General features: G+C 44.8%; 5 protein-coding genes across 5 annotated transcripts; 2 read left to right on the top strand and 3 right to left on the bottom strand.

Annotated features, from left to right (window-relative positions):
* Positions 1–157: 157 nt before the first annotated feature.
* Positions 158–1,732, top strand: BDBG_04178 (uncharacterized protein; the record flags this gene model as incomplete). Its single annotated transcript, XM_031721568.1, has 4 exons — positions 158–784; positions 892–931; positions 1,039–1,132; positions 1,192–1,732. The coding sequence occupies 4 exons, from the start codon at positions 158–160 to the stop codon at positions 1,730–1,732; spliced, it is 1,302 nt and encodes a 433-aa protein (XP_031578172.1).
* Positions 1,733–2,982: 1,250 nt separating this feature from the next.
* BDBG_04177 (bZIP transcription factor) lies at positions 2,983–7,862 on the bottom strand. Its single transcript, XM_002625262.2, has 2 exons — positions 5,966–7,862; positions 2,983–5,849 (listed from the first exon to the last, which is right to left on the bottom strand). Exons 1-2 carry the CDS (start codon positions 6,742–6,744, stop codon positions 4,700–4,702), a joined length of 1,929 nt encoding a protein of 642 aa, XP_002625308.1. The 5' UTR covers positions 6,745–7,862; the 3' UTR covers positions 2,983–4,699.
* A 92-nt stretch (positions 7,863–7,954) lies between these two features.
* BDBG_04176 (uncharacterized protein) lies at positions 7,955–8,273 on the bottom strand (the record flags this gene model as incomplete). The annotated part of the gene is made up of 2 exons (XM_031721567.1): positions 7,955–8,204; positions 8,251–8,273. 2 exons carry the CDS (start codon positions 8,271–8,273, stop codon positions 7,955–7,957), a joined length of 273 nt encoding a protein of 90 aa, XP_031578171.1.
* Positions 8,274–15,663: 7,390 nt separating this feature from the next.
* On the bottom strand, positions 15,664–18,568 carry BDBG_04175 (CCCH zinc finger protein). The gene is made up of 5 exons (XM_031721566.1): positions 18,437–18,568; positions 17,804–18,370; positions 17,638–17,749; positions 17,508–17,563; positions 15,664–17,387 (listed from the first exon to the last, which is right to left on the bottom strand). Exons 1-5 carry the CDS (start codon positions 18,480–18,482, stop codon positions 16,807–16,809), a joined length of 1,362 nt encoding a protein of 453 aa, XP_031578170.1. The 5' UTR covers positions 18,483–18,568; the 3' UTR covers positions 15,664–16,806.
* A 78-nt stretch (positions 18,569–18,646) lies between these two features.
* On the top strand, positions 18,647–21,496 carry BDBG_04174 (transcription initiation factor TFIIF subunit beta). The gene is made up of 4 exons (XM_002625259.2): positions 18,647–19,250; positions 19,353–19,632; positions 19,706–19,902; positions 19,978–21,496. Exons 1-4 carry the CDS (start codon positions 18,966–18,968, stop codon positions 20,377–20,379), a joined length of 1,164 nt encoding a protein of 387 aa, XP_002625305.1. The 5' UTR covers positions 18,647–18,965; the 3' UTR covers positions 20,380–21,496.
* The last annotated feature ends 1,890 nt before the right edge of the window (positions 21,497–23,386 follow it).

Here is a 23,386-nt window from a genome sequence, read left to right as displayed (position 1 = left end):
TTGCGGGAGATTCTACTCCCTTTTCAAACATACCGAATGAAGATATAATTTCCCCCGCTATCAGTGTATTTGTTAAAGCTTATCCCTAACATCTATCTCCACGGTGCGCATATAGTTGCCCCACCACAGAACAGAAAAAGCAAAGAACAACGACGCCATGACGCTCAAAGACCTTCTCAAGAAGAAAGACAAAAAAATAAAAGACGACGACTCCCAACACCCTCAGCAACAGCAGCGCCAGCAACAGCGCTATTACCAGCAAGAAGCTTTCCCTCCTCCGCCTCTTTCTCCTCCTCCCGAATTTAAATTCTTCCGCTCAGACACATTCACAACCGAACCTATCCAACCCCCCGGGGCCCAACACCACTCGCACCCCGAGTCCCAGGCTCAATCGCAATCGCAATCGCAATCCCCTCCACTTTCAAACCCCTCCACATCGTCGCAAAGTCCTTTCTCCCGCTTGCGCCGCTTCTCCAATGCCTCTTCCGCCGGGAGCCGCGAGCACTCGCCCGGCCATGAGTTATCACCCTCGCGCGGCGAGAAGGGCGAGCGCCGTCTTTCCCAGCGCCTGCACCTGAACCGTTCTTCGCGCTCCACTAGCACCTCCTCTGTCAATCTTCCAGCGAATCTCCCACAAATCGCGCCGGACACGGGCGATGCGCAGGAGCGTGAGGCTCAGTGGGAGAAGAGAGCGACGATAATGGTACAGGGTGGCTTGAATGCAGCTGCTGGCATGCCACCTCCTAGCCCGAGAGGGGTTATTGAGCAGCAGAAAGAGGGTGATGTATGTCCGGATCCTTACTTTTATGATATCGTGGGAAGGAATATTGCTATTAGTTTGTTATCTCGTAGAGATATGCCCCGGTTACTAACTGGCTACAAATGCTATAGGAGAATATCCAAGAAGCGATTCGACTACATGAAAATGGACGTAAGTTTTAAGCTACTCCCATTATGTACAAAGGATGAGTGTTTGGGCAAAACGGCGGAGGTGGATTGATTCATTGGCTTATTTTTGATCTCTTTTCTTTGGGACAGAGCTCGTGGAATCAACTCAGATGTTCGGCAGACTGGCTGATCCCAATGGTGCAAATAATCCATTGAGCCAAGTACTCTATGGCCTCGCTCTCCGGTTTGTTCGCTTGCCTCCACGATGAAACTAAAAGAACAATCTCTGACCGTATGATACAGACATGGATGGGGATGCACACCCGATCCTGACAAAGCCATCACCTACCTATCCGCTGCGGCATCCAACTCTGCCTCGATCGAGGCTGAAGCTCTGCGTGCGGGTATGAAGAAAGGAGGCGCTGCTAAGGGCGAGTTGGTGCTTGCCATGTATGAATTGGCCAATTGTTTCCGTAATGGTTGGGGAGTAGCCAAAGATCCCGTCGCAGCCAGACATTATTACGAGACTGCAGCGAATCTAGGAGATACGGATGCCATGAATGAGGCAGCCTGGTGTTTCTTGGAGGGATTTGGAGGGAAAAAAGATAGGGTAGGTCAAAATAACGAAGAGAGAGACGAATTCCTATTCGTCGCACGAGCGTTTTCTTTCTCGAATTTCATTCCTCTAAAATTTTCATTCCGCTGTCGAGATGGTTGGTTACAAGGGGGATCTGAATATCATAACCATTCAACCCCATTCAAACAGCCCAGACTGAGAAACCTGTTGAGGCTGAATCCATCTTGCGTTCACGCTCCACCCACTGGCTCAGTGTGCCTTGCATAGCGCGCCCAAGAAAAAAGAAGCTTCTACCAAACAGAGCTCCGGATGCAGATTTCACGATCACAATCGGATCACGGTTGGGCAGCAATGCGTCTAATTTTCCCCTCCCTCACTTTTTCCCCTTGGCCTTTGGGCATCCAACTCTCCCAAGCTCGCCTTTGTCATCTTTTCCCATTCGCCATTCTCCTGCTTCCCCCCTCCATCTCCACCTTCTGTCCTTCTAAGTCCGCTTCTTGAATTTGTTACATGGCCGCCCTTGCAGAATACAAACAAGAGCTATGAATGGAACCAAGACTAACCCTTTTTTTAATTTTTAGTATAAGGCCGCACAATACTACCGCCTTGCTGAAGAGAACGGCAACAAGACCCTTGGAAATACTTGGTTAGTTCTCCTCCGCCCCCCCTCAACCACCAGAGATAATTTTTTGTTTTCGTTCCGTTTCTTCACCCCGTTTTCCCCCCCTTCTCCTCACAACATTGGACCCATTCGTATCCACCCCTTCCGTTACATTTTCTCTCATCACAAACCAACCTCCCCTCCCAAAACAAGGTCCCGCCTGCACGGGGCCGGGGGGCACCAGAGCCAGCCCAAGCAAAGCAAAGCAATCCAATCAACTTAATCAATTCAAGCTAGCAAGCAATTCAGCTCGCGAACAGACAGCTGCAATGGTTTTGCCCTGCGTTGCCTAGTTGCTTCCGGGCTTCGGCTTACTTGCTTGAGCTTGGTCCTTGACATCACTTTGCATGACGTGACAGTGCGTTCGCTGCTGTTAGGAGGGGGGGGGGGGAGAGGGAGAGGGAGTCTTGTGTGTTTCAAACCGCAAGTGTCAAGATGGGCATGATAGGCCAGCAGCGCTTGAGCTAAAAATAGCCCACACCCTCACCCACACCCCCCCCCCCCCCAACACATCCCCTCTTGTTTTCCTCAGGCTCCAAGCACCAGAAAGACGGGAGCTAAATCCGCCAACCAATCATCCTCTTACTTAACGCTGGAGCTGGTTTCCTTCCTTTCCAGACTTTCGCTAACTTTCTTGTTGTTACTGATAGGATATGGAAGGATAAGTATAATCCAAAGCAGTAAACACTTTCCCGTTCCCGTGTAACGTTTAAGGGTTTAATTATCCATTTTTTTTCGGCCTATGAATTTTCATTATTTCGATTCGAATTTAATTGCTTGAAACAAGCAAACTGGCTTCGTTAAGACGCCATTTATTTTCGGTCTGGTTACCATCCTTTCTACAATCGCTTTAGTTATTTGATAGTTATATGAAATTATATTGTCCCAGAAATGCAAATGAAATCAATTCCATGATTTGATTATAATTAGAAGAAATCTTTAAAAAAATATATCCAAAGAAGGTAAGTTGTTTCTGGTAGGAGCTCTCAAGTAGCCCAGAATGATAATATGCGTAGATCATCAACAAATGATTGGCTCGGCTGGATCCGGTCAAATGAGCGGAGAGAGTGCAAACTTTGAAAATTAACAAAGGGTGAATAAAAACAAAAGGAGAGCATAGTGATAAGCGTTCGCGTGGGAGATGGAGTTCCCACTTGCTTCACTTCGCCTAGGCCCTAAAAGAAATGGCCATTGTCATAGAAATCATAATCATAAGCACGTCAGAATTAAACAGGAAGGCAAATCAACAGAAAATGGCCCGCAAGTACTCATTTCCACGAGCACATAGAGCAAGGTTGGGACAGGATTGGGTCATGAAAAACCCAGGGCAGAAAGGGGAGAGGAGAGACGGGGAACCATGCGCAATCGCTAGAAATATTTGAGAACGCAAAAGAGCTATCAACAAAAGCAAGGCAAATAAGCAACGTAACAAAAATAGAAACACACATAATCAAGAAAAATGGAAAACAAGAAGCGGTTAGAGAGCTAAACATATTACAAAACAAATTATCAAATAACAAGGAGCCAAAAAATGCTTGGAAGTGTCTCCCAGAAAAGAAAATCGCAAAACAAGACGCTAAATACGGGGTACACGCAACACAAAATTTCGAAGGACGGCCCAAAATCACAAGCCCGCGCGCAATCCACTCGCTGATCTACCCTATCCGTGGGATCCAGTTGGTCAGGGGTTGAAGCCAACGAAGGGAGAGCGTTCTTTCTCGCCGTTGCCAGCGACGGAGTAAAACCAAAAGTTGTACAGTGTGCATATATAGAAAAATTCAAATAAGAGTCCACAAAGGAAAGGGAGTTGCTGGTCAAGCGCCGTTGAGTATTGTAAAGAGAGCAAATCTTCTTGTGGTAGGTTGGCCTGGTGCATGCTGTTGTTTTTTCTGGGTTGAAGGAATATTCTGCCGTGTTGGACGGACACGTCTTTGCAAAGACGCAAAATAAGAAGAAAGTGCGATTGGGACAAAGGAGATTGCAAGGTGCAGTGTATATAGTTGGATTGTAACATGCAGGGCGTACATAGGAAATATGCAGAAGTGCCGCGTTCGTTCGTCGTCTGTTGCCGCCCGTGTGAACGGTATGTCGTCTGTAGTTTAGTTTGGTTTCGTTATGGTCGCCCACGTGGAGGTAAATCAGGCAAGCAAAAAACTGAAAATGAGTCGCCCCTGAATTTTCGCCTTGCGGTCGCATCTAGTGCTGTAGGTGTCGTTTCAGAGAAGAAGAGATTGAAAGAGAAAATTTGTTTCGAAATATGCGCGCTTTCCCAACCCATTTTGGCCGTTTTGCTCAGAGAAAATCACCGGAGAGGATAGATACAAAAAACAACCAAAAAATCAAAATCAAACATAAGGCCTGCTTGCAAAATGCTGTTCATGAACCCGCTAGATGGTAAAAACACATGCATGTCGAACTTAGAGTGGCAGAAATCCGTCAAAACAAATGAAATTGTTTCGGGTCGCGTCAAGCGGAGTAGGATGCTTCAAGGCATCGTACGGTAAGTCCGTTGCTATTCGTCATGGGAAAGAGACACAGCAAGGAATGAATGCAAGGTCTTGTACCTTAAGATATTATGACTGGCAAACGGCTCCGGCCTGTTCATCCTTGATAGGGGTGGAAGCGCTGCATTCCTTCACCATCCTCCTAAAATCTTGAACCACCTTTTCTGGCACCCTGTCCCACAATAGGGACCGTGAATAGATGTCCGGAACGTTTTTCGTATGCTGCATGCCAGCATTGCGCATATTTGCATAGGCTTGCTGGAAATTCGATGGAGGAGGTTTGAAGTCCCCTCCGTCGTCTTCCAAGGTGGTGAGTGACCTATACCTCTCTGTGGTGAGAGAGAATACTTGTTCCTCCTCTTGTTGCTTAGTAGGGGCGACAAGGTTGCGATGCAAGTCGTCAAGATTTGATGTAGAGGGCCCTCCGCCAGTAATCTGTGCCATTTCCGCCCCAGTAATGGTGGTGGGAAGGTTGGCAGTGATGGAGGAGGATGTGCCAGGAAGGGCCCCGGGGTTGAGGGCATTAGCGGCATCGGACGAATCAGCAGATGCGAGGACAGCTCTCAAGACGTTTGCCGATTCCGCACGGTACTCCTCGGAGAGGGCTGGAAGAGCGGGTGAGATGGAGCTGTTGTTTGATGCAATAAAAGCACCAAAAAGTAAACACATATAAAATGTGTTCCAGCTGAAAGGAGAGGAATCGGTATGGCCTGGGGGCTTGTCCAAGGATTTCTCGGACTTTTTGGAAGTCACAAGCACAGTGTTGTCAGGCACAGGGGTAGGCGTGCGAATGAGACCATGGTTTTCGGTGTTAAGAGAGAACTCGTTCACCATCGAGAAGTCATCCCAAGGAGCATTCTCCATTGTGATGTTCTCGTAATCAGAGAATTCGTTCCGGAATGCCGAGTTCGGAGCCGGCTGGGCACCAAGCTCCACTTTCTCCAGATGTTCTCGAAGAATTGCGTTTTTCTTGCGAAGTTCACCAGTTTCAAGTGTGTGGGACCGAATCATCTCTTCCTTCTCCATGTGGAGCTGGTTAATATATGTGCGCAACTGCTGCTCACGCTCGAACAGTTCCGCTTTTTCCCGATGGTACTCTTGCTCCCGGAGTTTCATCTCCCGAAGAGCTTCTTCGAGTTCGTTGATAAGAGTGGAAGACCGTTTCTTGTCTTCCTCGAGCTGTTCAGTATGCACCTTTTTCCGTTGGCGGGAGTCAAGTCTATAACAATGTCAGTCTGAGATTCCGTTCTGTTAGGGTTGGAAGAATTACATTATCCCGCCTATGGATGGATAAGACGGGAACAATGAGTGAGAGGGAAAGGGAGGAGTCCATACGCTGCCTGTCGGTTTCTCAGCAGACGTTTTTGCTGTTTCAACTCTTTGATCTCATCCTCATCGGTACATTGACTAATCAACAGATCAATGTTGCTGAGAGTTCTCTCAGCGGGAATGTCAAAACGAGCGTTCTTCTTCCGGATGCCGTCTCTCCGCAAATGCAGCGGAGATCCATTCCGGTATGTGCTATTCCGACTAGGTTTTGAGCGTGCCTCGGTAGCCTCTGACGTCCCTGATACCCAGCCCTGACTGGACTGGGGAGACATTGGGGTGGCAGAAGAGCCGGGGAAAGTCGACCCAGGTCGATATTGCATATGGGAGAAGGACATGGGGTTAATAGGACCAACTGCGCCACCAGCAAAAGGGTTGGTGGAGTTCCCATCGTAGTCCTGGGGGAATTGTTCGTAGATTGGGGTGGGCGTACATGAACCAGAATCGGCAGAGAGAGGCCATGGTTGTTGCTGGCCGTAGCTGGTTGGGTGTGAGGTGTCTACTCGGGCAAAGGGGTTTACGGGCTCAAAGAGGGGAGTAGACATTTGAGAGGCATGCCGCGATTGGGATTCTGACCAGACTGAATTTCTTCGGGAGAAGTCCTCTGAAGTGTGATCGAAGGACGACCGTCTTGGGTCGTTCATGGAGGGGATATCTGAAGTGGAGGATTCGAGAATTTTATCATCCAGGACGCTCATCTCATCGTCCCCGGAAAATACAGGTTTCGCATCGAGAGCGGGTGACTGGTGATAGAACTCGAATGTCGACGAAGCCTGATATCTCGTCATGGTTGTGGAGGTGGATGTATATGAAGAGAGATGGGGAGAATAATAGAGTGGGGAGGAGGGGTAGAAACAATAGTAGTAGCACGGCGTTAATAAAACAGGGTCGTTAAAAGTCGTAAAAGGTCGTTATGAGGACAAAATAAAGAAGAGAGGCTGCGAATAGAAGACCTCTTCGAGAAGGGATGAAGTTCGAGGAGAAGAGGGAGGAAAGACGTTTGTTTGTGTGGAAGAAAAAGTGGTTGGGATTGTGAGGAATAGAAGAGGCGGTGTGGTTGGGTTGGGTTGGGAGGATAAGCAGCAGATATAACTAGGGAAGGGAAGGGAAGGGAAGCGGTAGTTAACTAGTTAAGTAGTTAAGTAGTGTGTAGTTATGTGTGTGTGACCTGGATGGAGGAGGGAGAGATCAAGCAGTGCAGTGCGGGGAGGTGCGGTGGTTGCGGTGCTGCTATATGGTATTTTAGTATTATCAACAAATTAATTGTCAAACCGGTTCAACAGCCGATCAGACAATAAAAGGAAGATGATAATAATAATAACAATAGTATAATAGAGATAATATAGAGTGAGGATGAGGAGTTCGAGGGCGGGTTGATGCTAATATATGTAGGTGTAGGAGATAATATAGTTAGCGGTCTGCAGCTGTCTGTGCAGGAAGATATAGTTGAAGAGGGAGAATTTGATTGAAGAAAAGACAAGATCATGAGGAGGAGGGTAGGTATAATAAATATAAAAAAAAAAATCTTCTCCAGCTCCTTTCTCTGAGGATAATATTTCCCCAAAATCCGTTCGGGTTTTAAGGCCGCTACTTTTGTTCGCAGGGGGAACTCCATTATTAGTTATTCCTGCTGGCTGCGGGCAGATCCTCTAAAACACTAGCTTTCCTCTCTCCCCGTCCAGTCGGTCAAGGATCGGTTTGAGAAGAAGCCTATTCCTTAACGATGATCGAGCATGCTTGAGCCCGACGTATCATATCAGAATTCAGGCATAGGCAGAGAGAACCAGAAAAATAAAATCATCCATTCGAGAGGGCAACATTCATGTCAGAGCCATCATCAAATCAAAGCTCGTACGTAACTCAAGGCCCATGTCGCTTTGGTCCCTTTATTTTTGTTGATTTTTTTTTTTTTTTAATTTTTTAATTTTTTAATTTATTTCCTTTTCTGATGAACCGGATAGTCCGCCAAAAAAATACAAGACCAGACAGACATTCCTGTCAGAACGTTCTGTGGTTTGTTCTGGTTCCCAAGGACCGATGAATGGTTCCAGTGAAGATAGGTTGGTCGCGGGGTCTAATAAGGGATGGGATGGATCCCCAGCATAAAATAAATGCTGCATAGGCGTGTGTGGGATCCAAAAAGTAAGGCGACGCCTTATCGTCCATCTCGAGCTCTTCGCGTGGAAACGATTGGTCGCTCTGCCTGGGATTGGGTAGACGTGCATCTTGAGACTTGCTTGCAACTGGCCTGCCAGAGCAATAATAATAGTTATTAAATAGTTAGTTAAACTTACCTGACCCTGACCTGAACAAGCATGCATCCAGCGCCAGGGGACGCGGACCCGGCTCGCTGAGTTGAGTGGCTGCCACGAACTCCAGCGCCAGAAATTATTAAATAAATAAAAAAAAAAGGTTCCAGTCAAGTCAGTCAGTTGTATTTCAAGCCTGGAGCTAAAAGATGGACTCCTGGCTTTCCTCTCTGGTTTCGCTCGTCTTATGCTTGCTGCTCTCTCGCGTTCCCTTGTCATGTAATAATAATAATAATAATAATAATAATGTAGTTATGTCTGTATGTATGTGTGTACATGTGTGTGTGCCTTTTTTGTCCTGATGTCATGTCAGACTGGCAACAACACACCACCGTATCGTATGGTATGGATGGTATGATCGAACCTCTCAGTCCTTATTCTCATTTCCCATCCTTATTCTGCATCAGTAAGTCCGATACACATCTCAGGACTTACTGAAGGTACTTACTTATATGGAGTACTTGGGACATTATTATTATTATTGAACAATAATATGCACGTACCATGCCCTCGGCACCCTTATTAATTTTTTAATGCGTCGTGGAAAAGCCATCAACACTATTTTGCGAGATGGTTGGTTGTTGTGGGATGAAAAAAGTAAAAATAATCTTTCTTCATTTCCAGCAGCACAGGGCAACTGTCAACTGTCAACAAGCCGGAATACTATTTCCCCCCCCCCCCAGAATGTCTCCGGGCTTCTTCTCTGTTTGTCTTGTGTAGAATGCGGCGGCGTGGTGGTTGGCGGGTCAGTCAGTAAGTAACTAGCCATGTTCATGTTCATGTTCATGTTCATATTGCCTGGAATGGATGGAATGTGGTGACCTCACCCGCTGATTTCTGTCGCTGCCATCACAACAGCAACAGATATCTCTATCCTGAGAATCTGCATCACTCTCTACTCACTCCTCCATATTCTTCTGGCATTTACTGGTAAATCTAATCACCGAAGCCGCTCCGTTTTCGCCCTGGCATCACCAGGGCCCATTTGTTCTCTCCTCTTCCTCCTTGTTTCAAATATCTATTTCACGGCTTATAGGTCTATGGAGTAGCTTCACAAGGCGGAATCCCCTTTCCTAATGCCTACGCCTCCGTCATCACGATCCCTTTCAGTCTTACTCCCTATTAGCTGATATTTCCAGCACAACTAAACACCTCCATGTCTTACGATCATAAGGACCCGAGTTCCTGTCCATATACGCAGCGTAAGAAGTATGTGTGTTGCCTTGTGACTATTTCTCGTGTCTCCTCCCCCTTCCACCCTACCGCGCGATCTCCTGTACATTATTCTCCCCCATCGTCCCATGTAAAAGGCAGATGCCTAGTTCCCGATGGATTATGGACTCTATCCTCTCTCTTCACATTTCTATTTCTCTAGTAGGGAAAGAAAGGCGTGGGAAAGCAAAGACCCGATCTACAACCCAGATCTGAACCAAGTGCGGGGGAAGCAAGAAAAAGAAAATAACAAACAAGACGGAAAAGAAAAGAGTGATGAATTAATAAGTTAACTACTAACTACGCCCCTTCATCCCAATACATAAACCTATTCTCTTCCCCCCACCTCACCTGCCACTCTTCTTCACGTTAGATATTACAAGTGCGGTGCCTAGGCACCCCGATACTTTACTCAGCAAACTAGTTGAACAATCGAATTCATTCCCAAGCTTCTCTCTCCATTATTATTATTATTCATGACCTCTGCTTGGTCACTGGATAAAACAAACAACCAATCGTCTAACTATCATCTAGCTACGATCTAGTCCAGTCGGATCGCACCCAAAGACCCAGAAGTCCACCCAAAAGAACAGCCCTACCTCATCAATCATAATGAAGGGCCGATGACCGGGCTGAGGCGAGGTAAATGCGAGGGAGAGAGGGAATCCATTTCGGCCTGAACGCCTCACATCTCAGACATCCGAGACCTTGGCCGCTAAGGAGATCTAGATAGATAAATGATACCGCCTTGCCTTTTTATCCGATCTTCCTTTTTCTTTATGAACAGACATCCTCATGGATCCTACTGGTTAAACCCTCGAAAGGGGCGGGAAATTGTGGCTCTCTGTATATATCTAGATATATATTATTTAGTTATTTACCGAGTTCGGTCTGGTGGTGTAATTCCATACCGAGGGAAGGGGTATGTATACACGCCTCTTTTTCTTTTGACACCCCACCCACCGCTCTCTCTCTCTCTCTCTCTCTCTCTCAGGATCGTCGAGCCCCCAATCAAGTATGTATGTATTACGCTGTACCTTCAGGTACGCCCAAGTCTCCGGACGGATCTTTTCAAGCAAATACCCGGAGATACGGAGAATGGTCCCACACCGTCGTCGCTCAAACAGTGAGTCAAACTGTCGGTCTACTTTAAGTTACCTCCTTTATAACTTATAAGGGACCAGACCTGATGGAGCCAACTACCTGGTTCCTCGGGCCCCATTTGGCGCCTGTCTGTGCTTATCGGTGGTTTATCTTCAAAGCCAATATACTTCATCCATACGCTGTAGTTCACCCTGCTTTCCTCGGGTGGATGATCGGCGGACGATATAATTGAGAGTTGTTAGTATGTATGTACATACATGTACAATGTATATACATACATGATGATGATGATGATGAAAAAGCCGTGAGTACAATCAACATCCCGTGCATGAACAAAAGTTAGCGAACAGCATGAAATTGGGTGGAACACCCCTTCTCAACATCACATCAAGTGGAGTTCACCTAGGGAGCCCAACTGCAACAGAATAGGCATGGTCAACCGCCGTATCGGGTACCCTGCATAGAAGTACCTTTGCTGTATTCTCGTTTCATCTGGCTACCCCCTTATGATGTCATTGATACCTACCTAGTCCACGGGTTTAAGCCAGTTATTTTCAGTTGCTTCTCGCCATGAAGAGTCGCCTCACCAGCCTCTCTCTCTCAGCCCCGCCACGGCGGAAGAAATAGACCGAAAGAAAAAAAAAAAGAAAAAAAAAAAAAGAAATCAACTCTCAAAATAAAAGTCACAGGCGCAGTGTTTTGAATTAAAATATTTCACAGAACTAATCTATCCTCGAGTAAAAAGGACCAAAAAAAGACATGATACAAAACAATTTACTCGACGGGCGTGAAGTGAAACAAAAACAAAAACAAAACGCACCAGACAAACAATTTCAAAAGCCCAATCATGCAAATAAATGTAAAGGACCGAGAAGAACTGATAGCCAATACATTTCTGTGGCGACTCCACGGCGCCTCGGAACATGAGAAGTAAAAAAAGGTTGATTAATTCCTGACATTTTCTAGCCTGAGGCAGTCACCGCCTCCTTCCACTCCGGTGTAAGCGAATGACATACATTACATGCATCTCATCTGCAGGCCCTGCCTGTACCTCTCTCGTTCCACTCTTCCAAGTTTTAAGTTAACTTTATTAATTAAGTTAACTACCCACGCTCAATTCTGGCCTGTGAGAAAAAGTAAATGGGTAATTGGAACGTCTAACGAGATTCTGCACCTTCCACCGATCACGGGCTAAAGATTTCCCTTGCATCAAACTAAACCACTTTCAAGCAACACAAACCCAGCCATTCCAACCCCTTGTAACAACTCAGGCAATGAGGCTAGAAAGCGTAAGTAAGGCATCAATGGATCAAAATTGCGGCATGGCCAAAAAAAAAAAAAAAAAAAAAAAAAAAAAAACCAATCAAAAGCCAGAGATAAAAAACTCACTACTACCCTGATTAAGTATTGGCTCTGATTTCATGTTTCCTCCTTCGGTGGTTCTCATCCCACTTCCCACCACCCCTCGCTCACCGTCCGTGCGAGCCTGAACAATCAACACCCCCGCCCCCCCCACCCTTCAATCCTATCAATCCTATCAAATCATGTAAAACAGAATAACATAACCTAATCATTGCCTTATCATAGGCCCGCTCGCCCGGACAGAGAAAACAAAAGACGCGACGAGGGACAGGTACAAACAAATCCTGCAAACAATAAGCAGCAACAACAACAACAACTATGCAAGCTGGTCAGGTTGTGATGATGAGTGAGTGGGACTGGTGCGGGGCGGACAGGGGACGCGGGGGACCAGGGACGGGCCGTGGTGCATAATTTAATCTAGCCGAACTTGGCATCCTGCGTGCCATTTGGCCTGGTCCGTTTGCTGACAGTGATAAAGAAGAAGAAGTAGGACAAAGCTGGGATCATGGTTCAAGTCAGGCTTCATCTTTTCCTTGTTTTGTTGTTGATTTGGAGGTGATGGTTTGGGCTTTTTTGACACATGCTTCCTTTTTTTTTTTTTTTTTTTTTTTTTTTTTTTTTTTTTTTTTTTTTTGCCAACCTAACGGTTGAACAGCGTTGGGTGTCGTGACTGAAGGAATAGAGAGAGAGGTAGTTGGGAGGTGGTTGCCCATTGGTAGATGGCGGGGCTTGGTGGGGTAAAAATACACCTGGGTGGTCTCACTATTCTAGCATTTTGCATGTTCTTTTTCATGATCAGGATAGCAATGAGTCGTGGGAGAAGGCGTACAGCGATTTATGGATGGTCGTTAGAGAGGCATATTTCGTCAAGGATGGAGACATCTTCTACTCCCGCCCTCACAGGCTATGTCCCCTGAGACAGCTGGTATTTATTCTTGGGGGTGCAGTTTAAGAGGCCCATATAACCGCGTAATGCCTTGAGAACACACCATTAAAATGTCACCACATCGTGTTGATTATTAGTAGAATTTGTAACATGTCCTACACAGATTCTCAAAATAGAATTAAAAAATCCCACTCTCTTTCCCAACTCCTACGTTCGAGAGAAGAGAAGAAAGACGGGCCCTGATCATCTTATTGCCATCAGCATGCCCCAGAGGGAGGGGAATTCGCTTCGAGAGCAGTTGCCTTCGGTTTGTTGGATACTACCATTCTCCTGCAACACTCCAACATACCCTGGTCGTTGTACGCCATTGAGTAAAGGAGAGAGAATTTTCAAAACGCCGAGGGCCTAAGAGCCGGTATAATTCGGGAGCTAATTTCTCGAGATCTTTCTCAAAATAGATCTGAGTTACTGCGGTGGCAAACTTCGTAACACTCGTTGACCCAGCATCAGAGAATTTGGGGGTTGCAAATATGTTGACTAGGGCCTGAGGCTCCAGGGCTCGTCAAGCCCTTCCATTTCGAGTTTAGAACTCATTGCACGAGAGTTTGTCTCATCTGGACTCCGTAAGCATCACAAATTCGTCGACTCGGCATTAGAGACGATGTAATCAGGCCACAGTTTTGGCATATCACTGAGTCTCATTGGCTAAACAAACGGGCTGGATCATGGTCAGTAAAAAGTAACCAGTTACGTTGAAACAAAGTTGTGAGTTGGGTCCAAAATTGGCGCGTTTGGCGCCTAAGTTTCCGGAAGCGAATTCCTACTAAGCCGAATTAGCCCAAGTGGCCGCTGTACCCGAACGCTATCCAATAATTGGGACCATAATACCTCTATTCATAGTTTTTTTTTTTTTTTTTTTTTTTTTTTTTTTTTTTTTTTAATCGGGGTTCACGGAGCAATGTGCTTAAGCTACCAATTTCGAACTCTTTCCGTGCTCTCCAAGATAATAAATAGTTGAGTTTACCGCTTCTATATTGATAACCAGGAAGGCGCCTGTCCATGCTATTTCATACGGTAAATCCTCAAGACACTTTCCTAGCATCCTGACACCCAATGAGCGGGGCATTTTTCCTGCGTGCAACTCTACCGTGCTACATTTTCTGTTTGCATTGTTTAAATAGCGTCACCTACGTTTCATAATTCGTGATAGAGATATCCGAAATTTATAATAGGTTTTGACTTTGTCTCCATTAGTTACTCAACTATTTGGGTTTGGTCTTCGGCCAAGGGGGAAAAAAGTCCCCCTCCCAAAGATCAGCTTGATGTAACTACGGAGGACGCTTCCACTCTCGACCTGGTTTATCGGCTACGTTAACTGAGAACGGCTCGATACTGGTATTTACAACCACACTCCGTCGCCGATTTCAACAACAACGCCACCACCACATCCGCCAGCATAACCTTGGCTCTCTATGTTAGAAGATTCTGCTTAACATGGCTGAAATGAGGCCACGCTCATACATATGTTTCAGGCGATATGCATGTAGGTAATGTACTGTACATGTAAGCTGACTAACGTCCGTATTCCCCGAATAAACGAAACGATTGTTATGTAAAAGTTAGTGAGGCGAACCTATCAGCAACACTCTGAAGTCAGGTACCGTAGATGTATACATGTAGCTTTTTCGCATGGGGGAATTGAAATATGTCATTGCACATCCCCTTCAACTTTCCACCATCCCTCTAGCATGTCAGCCCCGTCCATTTCCTCATCATGCACTTAGCTCCGGTACGCAACGTTGGAATTAAAATCCAACACGTCCAACTGAGAAAGAAATCACCCCGCGAAGGAAGTGGAGTACCAAAGAAGTAGACCAGCCCACCACGACGCCTTGCCCAATTACCAAAGTCGGCGCACCGTGAACGCCGAACAACCAATATCGCCAATACACCTGATCCAAATAAAACGCATGTTAGACTTACGGGGTCCATATTCCCTTTTCTTTCATCGCGCCGTTACAAGCTAAACAACTCAATAGCAAACGAGCAGCCTACACGCGGTCTGTGGCAATAGGCCGGCCTGGCTGCCCTTCCGACTCGCTTGATTCATCCAGCTAGCTAGCATGCATGCTACCAATATATATTGGGATCCATTTAGTGGAAAGATTATGTGCGGGCCGGTCGAGTTGGCCATAATTGCTACTCAAACTGGCCCAAAACCTCACATGAATGTTCGTTTATGTTGAACTGTTTCGTCGTTGCATTTTGCGCCCGCAGACATGAACCAAGGTACCGGGTCCCTGGGTTGCTTTTTAATGTAATGCACCTCAAGGTGTCTATTTACGTCACCTCGCTCTTCTAAGTGGAGGACGGGCCCCTTCGGCTTGGCTTGTTAAAGGAGGGGTCGGAGGGATTGCATGATGAGAAAGAAGTGGCTTGTATTGAGAATTTTAAGAGCTGGAGAGAAAGATAGGAGGAATATATCACAATTCAGTTTGATAAGGTCAACCTCAAAGTCCCCTTCATCTGAATATTTTGAACCACCTAAGTTAACCAGAGTGAAGAGTCGAATGAATAGAGTAAGGAAGCTCTGATGCAAGGAATATGAAGACTCCTTGCCTCCTGTCGGTTACACCCAAAAGGAAGCTGAATGCGCCTGTATCAGCACATCCACACGGAGAACAATCATAGAAGCATTTTATAATCCTTCAAAACCTACAATGCAGCTAACAGACCAGCTATCACTCGTTCGTGGATTGTTCAACAGCAACAAATATTTAAACTATACAGAGAGTACATGTACATACATATATACTCATACATAAAGTCAAAAACGCGACACCCATAGCTGGCTGCATATCGACTATTATGCACTATGCACGAGTTACTGCCCGACGACAACAACGACGAAAGAAATATAGATGTAGCAAAATAGAACTAACAAAACCATTGGGACGGGGAACTTGAAGGCGCCCCTCATGTTCTGTGTTGTTGTCTTGTCGTTAGTGTTGCCCTTGTTCAATCCATTTTCTTCCTCTTCTTCCTCCCTAGTACGTTTCAATTTTATTTTTAATAACCCCCTTGCGAAGAAGAATCGTGAGCTGTTAATCAAAGCATATCCAGAATATTTCAGTTCCGACGACATCTCTTCGCCTCCTGCACTCAGCTGCCAACCTATCACGGATGGCAATTATAATCCAGGTGTGGGTGTGAGGTGTCTGCGTGTATACTGCTTCCACCCCTGATCACTTCTCAAGAGCATGTGAAAAGTATCCAATTCATGAATAGAGTGCACGTTTTATATTATTGTTTTACTCAATTGGTTGTTGGTTTGTTGGATTCCTTATTTCTTTTCTCAAAAGATAAGACCCTTGAGCCGAGAATATCTTCTTCCCATTTCTTTCTGTTCGCTATCTTTCACCATCCGAGCCACTTCATCTGGGAGGGCCTTACACCGAGGGCCATAATATTTTATCCCCCAAAGCTATAGGGGAAGCAAAGCTATAGGGGAAGCAGAACAAGGGTATCTCCTATTCCCGTCGCCCAAAGCAAATGCAAAACAAGAGGAAAACCAAAGAAGAATCAAATGAAACTCGGGTTGTCAAAAACCAAAACAAAAAAGTAAAAGAACAAAGACCAAAGGCAGAGAGATGTCTACAGTTCCATCTCTGAATGATTGTTCGGTAGACACTGATAACTTGGATAGAGAAGTTTAGAAAAATGACCAAATACGCCAATTGGCATCATTATTTCTACACTTCTACTAGAGAGCGCCGACCGTCGTTGCGTTTCTGAGGTAGAGTAAAAGAAGGGGGGAGGGGGGATAAGGGGAAGCCAATGGCTTCTGGAAGAATTGAGCCTTACGGTAATTTCCTTCCTAGTAATATAACCCTTGCGGACGTACGAGGGAGATCTCGTTCCCAGTTTTAGCTGTTAAAAGCATTGGACAATTTTAACCACGGCTCTCAGGTGCTATATTAGGAAAAACGGACGAAATCTTGTTGCTGCGAAATTTCACCTGTGTCGATTCCCTCGGTGATAATGACGGGGTCATCGTCAAGATCATCGGAGTCAACATCATCCGAATCAATTTCATCGTAAGCTCCTTCATCGCTAGAGATATCTTCGTCGTCGGTTCTGTCTCCATCATCAGTAGCTTCTGGCTTGTTAGCTGCAATTTTGCGGATTTGGCCTGCCCGATCCACGTGAGGGAGCTGGCACTTCCGGTTGCCGCAATTCCCCGTGTTAGCATAGTCAGGGCATTCGTGGGCGTGTCGCTGGTCACAGGTCTCTCCGTTGCTACAGTAGCCCAAAATCGCGAAATCGCGACACACAGGTGCGCCTGGGTTAACTCGAACGTGTGCATATCGGCATGATGGATTGGAGCAGCGCCCACGAAGGAAATGCAAACATGAGGGAGATCTTTCCGCGCTTGGTTCATGTGAGAGGTCACATGCCAAACCAGCTACACATTTGCCTGTCTGAAGGAACTCTTTGCATATGGCAACTTTATGCGGGTCGTGGATATAGGTGCAATTCGGACCTTTGAAGCAGGAACCTAGAAAAGGATACGCCAGTCAGCATGCCAAAAACCACACTTCCCCCATCTAAACCCATATGCTCAATCAGTATTATCATGGTGGGTGTGGTGAAGTATTTCGGAGGGAGAGTCGGGTACCCGTCGAAGTAAATCTTTTGCAGAGTTCATTCTTTTTCTTCACAGCTCCAGTTTTTCTGTCGATTAATAAATGTTAACGGCGCCGCCGAGGAGAATTGTATCAGAGAAATTCCGCCGACCAGGTACATACTTTCTTGAAACCACCGATCCTAAACGATGCAGGTTTCCTTTCTTGCTTCTCACAAAGTTTACCCCACCAATGTTCACCTTCTTAGGAGTAACGTTCGCAGCCGACGGTTCATCTAGGAAGGGTAAGTCGGTTCCAAACTTTCTATCTATAGGGGTATTGGTCTCACTAGGTAGCCGAATTAATTTGCTCCCGCCTTGCACAACTTGGAACGGTATGCCTTGTATGGTGATTTGGTAGGACGCTGCTCGTTGTCCAACGACTGGAGTGGCGACGGGATGGTATCCGCCAACGCCCTGTACATGTCTTAAAACCTTGGCTTCTTCTCGCTGTGCCTTTTTCTGGGCTTTGAGCTTGCGGCTCTCCTCGATAGCTTTGGTTCTGGCTTGAGCTTCTTTATCATATATTGCGGAATTTATTAGTTGCATGTGGCGGTCCCTTTTGGCAACCCATCCATTTTGGCTTCCAGATTCGCCTTCATTCATGTCATCAGTTGACGTGTTGCCAGATGGGATGCCGCTCGCATTTTCCGGCGGCGTAGACTGGTTGCTGAGTACAAGGGTTCGATTTCGATGAGGAACTGCATGCCGTCTCGGGCCCGGATATCTACCTCGTCCACGGTAGGGAGCCCATCCCGCGTGATGTCGCGGGTGGTGCGAGCTGTAAGATGTATGATATCCACCACGGGATGGATGTGTTGAGGATGTAGCCTGATTTTTATGCTGGTTGATTTGCCCTGTAGAGAAGCGTATGTTCATTAACAGAAGCCAATATCAAGAGACTACTTGAACGCAACACTTACCGGCAAGCTGCCCAATTTTAGCCAAGAGATCTTGATCTTCTGTCATGGCAAAGTTGACTCTAATGTCGCCGCAATATTCGTAGATTCAGATACACCGTGCTGTTAAAAAGAAAAGTGGATGTTGACGCGAAGTGAATTTAAAGCAAAGTTGAACGAGTTTCCCCTTGCCTAATATGACGATGGCACCTGCTGGCTCCAGTAAATCACGTGATGTTGTTCAGGGATCCCTTGGATTATCCATGGATGCTATTTCGTCACTCGGCAGCATCACTTGCTCTTGTCTTCCTCGTTATATTAACTCAAAATCATTCAGCTCATTTAACCGACCGGCTTCGACCGCTGAAAACTTCACGGAGCAAATAGGTCACAAAACTTGAATATACCTACGGAGATATTAATAAACCCTACGCAAATACGGCAACGTCTGAAGGCTAACCGCGCCGCCACTGCGAGGACAAGCTGTCGCATTGCCATTTTGGTGCTCCGCGTGAACCAAAATTAGGCACTCCTCGCTAGATATACCCTTCACATGGCTTCAGGACCCGGCCTTGGAGGGCAGCGAGTTAAGCTAGAGCCAAGCCCGATCCCTATGATCAAGGCAGACCCCGATGCTCGACCTGAACCCGCGGGTGCAGTATCTGACGATGATATTTACGAAGACACGGGGGATTTGGATTTTTCTAATTCAATGCAAGATGTTTGGTTGACTCGTATACCGAAAATGCTTTGGGAGAATTGGTCAAGGCTCGAAGATGATGAGGAAGTGCAAATTGGGACCATTAGGGTGGAGGGCGGCCCTACGGACATCAAACGTGTATGCGCTTCGAGCTCAGTCTCATCCCCTAAAATCAACTACAAAAGTAAAATTTGGAATAAGAAGAAGAATGAAAAGTGTTAACTTATCCCGCTCTAACAGGTTAGCATGCGGCTTAATGATACACCTCAAATGAAAGGCGTTCCGAAAGATTACAACCTGCGACGACAAAATGTTAACCCTGATAAATCGGCCTTTGCGGTGCAGAACACATTCATCTTCACCGAAAAAGAACTACCGGGATATCGGGATAGGACCAATATACTGTTTAATGAGGCTCAGCCCCATGGAAGATCATATCTATATGAGCAGACAAAACGCGATTCTAGAAAACGAACCAATCGCAAAAAATGGGAGCCATACACTCGGAAAACCATCCCAAGTAAGTTTATCTATTTCTGGCGCTGTTAGTTAGATATGAGACGTTTAACCCATCTTTCTAACCCGGTATATAGAACAAACGGCCATCGTCGGTAGCGTCCGTGACGAATTTAACTGCCTTCCTGTAGAAAATGAAGAGTATCAGAGGATGGCTGAAGCTAGGGCACTTGACGTTCTTAAACCCAAACGCGAAACAATATATATTGGTAAAGTTAGTGGTGAGATGCTGAAACCTAAGACTGTTGCAGCTGCCGATAAATCTACTTTCATTGTAAGTCACATCGCATTTCTCCCTTTCAAGCAAACTATTCACCTTGGTCTTATCCTTTCCTAACCCTTCGATTAGCAAGTTGCAAAGCCTCCCAAGGCTCGCGCTCAAGAGAACAAAACGGCCCGTATGCCCCAAAACGAGCTTCTGGATCTTATCTATGGCTGTTTCCGACGACACAAGTACTGGCCGTTTAAATCTCTCAAAGCAGAACTCAGGCAGCCTGAGGCTTACCTTAAACAAACCTTGGAAATGGTGGCCCATCTTGTCAAAAGCGGAGATTTTGCAATGACATGGGAGCTTAAGCCAGAGGCCAGGGAGAGTAACTACGCCGATGCCTTGGCCTACAAAGATGCCAAGGAGGAGCTCCCGCCTACAGCAGGTTACAACTTCGATTCCGAGGGAGAACCTACTGCTTCAGGGGTTGGTACTGATATGGACGAGGACGACCCGAACGTTTCGTTTGAGAACGTAGTTTAGACGGGTAGAACGACCACTTAAATGAAGTGAATTGAGTAACAGGGTATGGCGTTTGAGAATGATCTGCTGGCAAAAAAGGGGCCACCTTGCTTTATGTAACTTAGCCTCCAGGAATACTAAGGAAAAATTTTTTGGGGGTTAATGTCTTCATAAATAGTTTATGTTACATTAATATATCAAGCTACATTCAATAATCCCATAGAATTAGCTCTCCAAGCATTCAGTCGGACGACTCGGCATCTCCACCCCTTCGAAATTTGTTAGGCCGTCCCATTAGGGTTTAAACCCGACATATTCGAAGACCCATATGCTCTGGGCGCGGCAAGAATTCCTTCATTTTTTGCGGGCATTTGAAAACACCGTGAAGCGGAGCAACACTTACAAAGCGATGTTTCGCTCCGCCACCGGTTTATCACTATGTAATAAGAGTAGGAACTCCACTCTCTGGGTCAACGGAAAATGGAGACGGAAAGTGGATATTCTAGTTAAAAGAAATCAGCTTGTATGGTGAGGCCATAACTTACTCAGATCGAGCACATATGCGACTCCCACTGTAACTGAAACCACTCATAGTCCTGAAAGGTATTGGAGGTTATGTCTCTCTAGCAAGCAGACATGCTACAAAGAGCTTCACAAGGGAAAAACCTCACAACACTAATTGGGTTGATAGCCCCATTGTTTGTTTGTGATCTATGATGCCTCATTCATCACACAGTCACTTATTGATACCCACATAATCATGAACATGGCTTTATAGCTTAATCGAGGGAAGCAATTCTCACTAAACAGGAGTATGCACATTTTCACATCTTCTTTTGAGCATCTTCACTTCACTGCTGAGAAGCTGTCAATGATATAAGCATCTCACTACGGATTACATAGCTTACATTTTAAAGTTATTGAGCTTGAATTTGTAGATTGTCACAAATTTTAAGCTTGCTTCTGAGCTGAATGAGATCATATTCCAAATCTGCTTCATACATCAGAAACCATGTCTCTTTGCTGTCATACTGCTTCAAGAACATCATTTTACAGAAAAATTCATGTTGCTGTCAAATCAATAAATCTTTTGCTATTGAAAAAATTCATATACAGACTATCCACAGCATGCCAACCCTATGAAATATGGTGGCAACTAGGCCTGTGGGCGGTTCGAGTGTAAATCGGAAGGATGTACTCCGTATAACGCTGATGAAATCAGAAAGGAGTTGTCTAAACGGGACTAGGCAGATGGGTCAGTTTTAAGCTTAACTTAAACTGACGGCGGTCCAGATGACGAAACGCCTGACGCGTCGACTACCCACGGACCAAACCTACCTTAATTTACCTCGTAGTTGCCTCGAGGGGCAATTGTATTTACAACTGAAGAAGCGAAACGCCAAAATAGCCTGAAAAGGTATAAATAAGGATGGTACAAAGATGCAATTTCTAGTGATTTAATTCAGCTTCATCACATCTCACATCATTAGGACAGTCATTAATCCCATTGCCATGTAGAAGGGCTTCGTCAAGGATGCGTGAACACTTCTCATTTTCATGATATAAACCTTCAAGAGGGTTGCAAGCAAGGATTTAGCTGTACAGCTTTAGCAATCATATATTGGAGAGGGTAACCTTGATTTCCTGCTCTGGACTATTGGATATGCCTGGCAATTACCCCAAATCTACTTCCCGACAAACTGGCTGGTTGGATTGCTGCTGCTTTGATATGCAATACTGCGCCAGAGTTTGTGATCCAGTAATTTACCTTTTATACACTAGAACTCATGTTTTCAAAGTGTTGCACTATATTTAATTCTTTGGTGAGAAGGAGTTTTGGTAAGTGTTCTACTGTCTGTTTAATCACAAATAAACTATTTTATTCAACCAGCAGCTGGCATGCTGACTAAGCCCTGTCCAGCTCCTCCACTCTCTCCAGATAAATGTTGGTGATTACTACACCTACCCTAGTCACGTGCCACCCCAACCTATTCATTTAGTTTGTAACTCGCGTAGTTAGATAACAATACAACATAACAACATTATTCTCCAAGAGATTATGAAGCCCTCTATGCAATGAAAAGCTGTAAAATAACACGCAAATTGACATCTCCATGTATTATTATACATGCCTAGATGATTTATTAATTAATTGAACTTATGATGAATCTGAGATCAGGTGAAAAGCCTGACTTAATGAAGAATTATATGCTAATATGTAGAAGAAGAAATCTGTAAATATCTGAAGTATAAGAAGAATTGAATGTAAGCTTATTAATATCTGTAATGAACTGAAAAGTGACTGTATCAGAGACTTTTAAACTAAATAATATAATTATAAAAGAATAATCTGATAAGTTTAATAATGAATATAAAGATTTGATTGAAGATATCAGTGAGATATCAGATAATACAGAGAATTTAAGTGACTAAAATGACAATAATTCTATGAGTGAGAAGACTTATATAAGACTAGAAATTGCAAGACTTCAGTATAAAGTTGAGTGAATAAAAACAGACAGAGATAAGAATAAAGAGCTTAGTATAAATTTAATAAACTATCTTCAATGAAAGAGTAGAATATCTGTATTAATAAAGATTCTTAATAAATTCAGAGATTAAGTAAGATTTATACAGAAGTCTGTTATACTTACTGACTCTGTAAATTACTCTATATAAAAGAAAGAGATTCTACTCATAGTAAGATAATCTGAAATGAATGATATTCATAATAATAAGCAGATTAATTCTGATGAGAATATCAGTATAAATATATAATATTTTTAATCAGAATGAAATATCTAGCTGTATAACTATATATAATCTGCAATTATCTTACAGATTAAATCTCACTTTATTATACTTAAGAAGTTTCAACTATCTACTTATTCTCTATAATCTGTCATAGAGAATAATTTTACTGAGAGACTTGCTATTCACAGAACTTATCTGTTTTAAGAATTGATTAAGATAATATTAAAATCAAAGAGTTCTGATTATACATTTATTGAATATTTAATCATAATTA

Source organism: Blastomyces gilchristii (genome assembly GCF_000003855.2).
Source record: "Blastomyces gilchristii SLH14081 genomic scaffold supercont1.7, whole genome shotgun sequence".
In the NCBI taxonomy this organism is placed as follows: domain Eukaryota; kingdom Fungi; phylum Ascomycota; class Eurotiomycetes; order Onygenales; family Ajellomycetaceae; genus Blastomyces; species Blastomyces gilchristii.
Note: the sequence above shows the minus strand (reverse complement) of the source record. Positions and strands in the feature narration are given on the sequence as shown.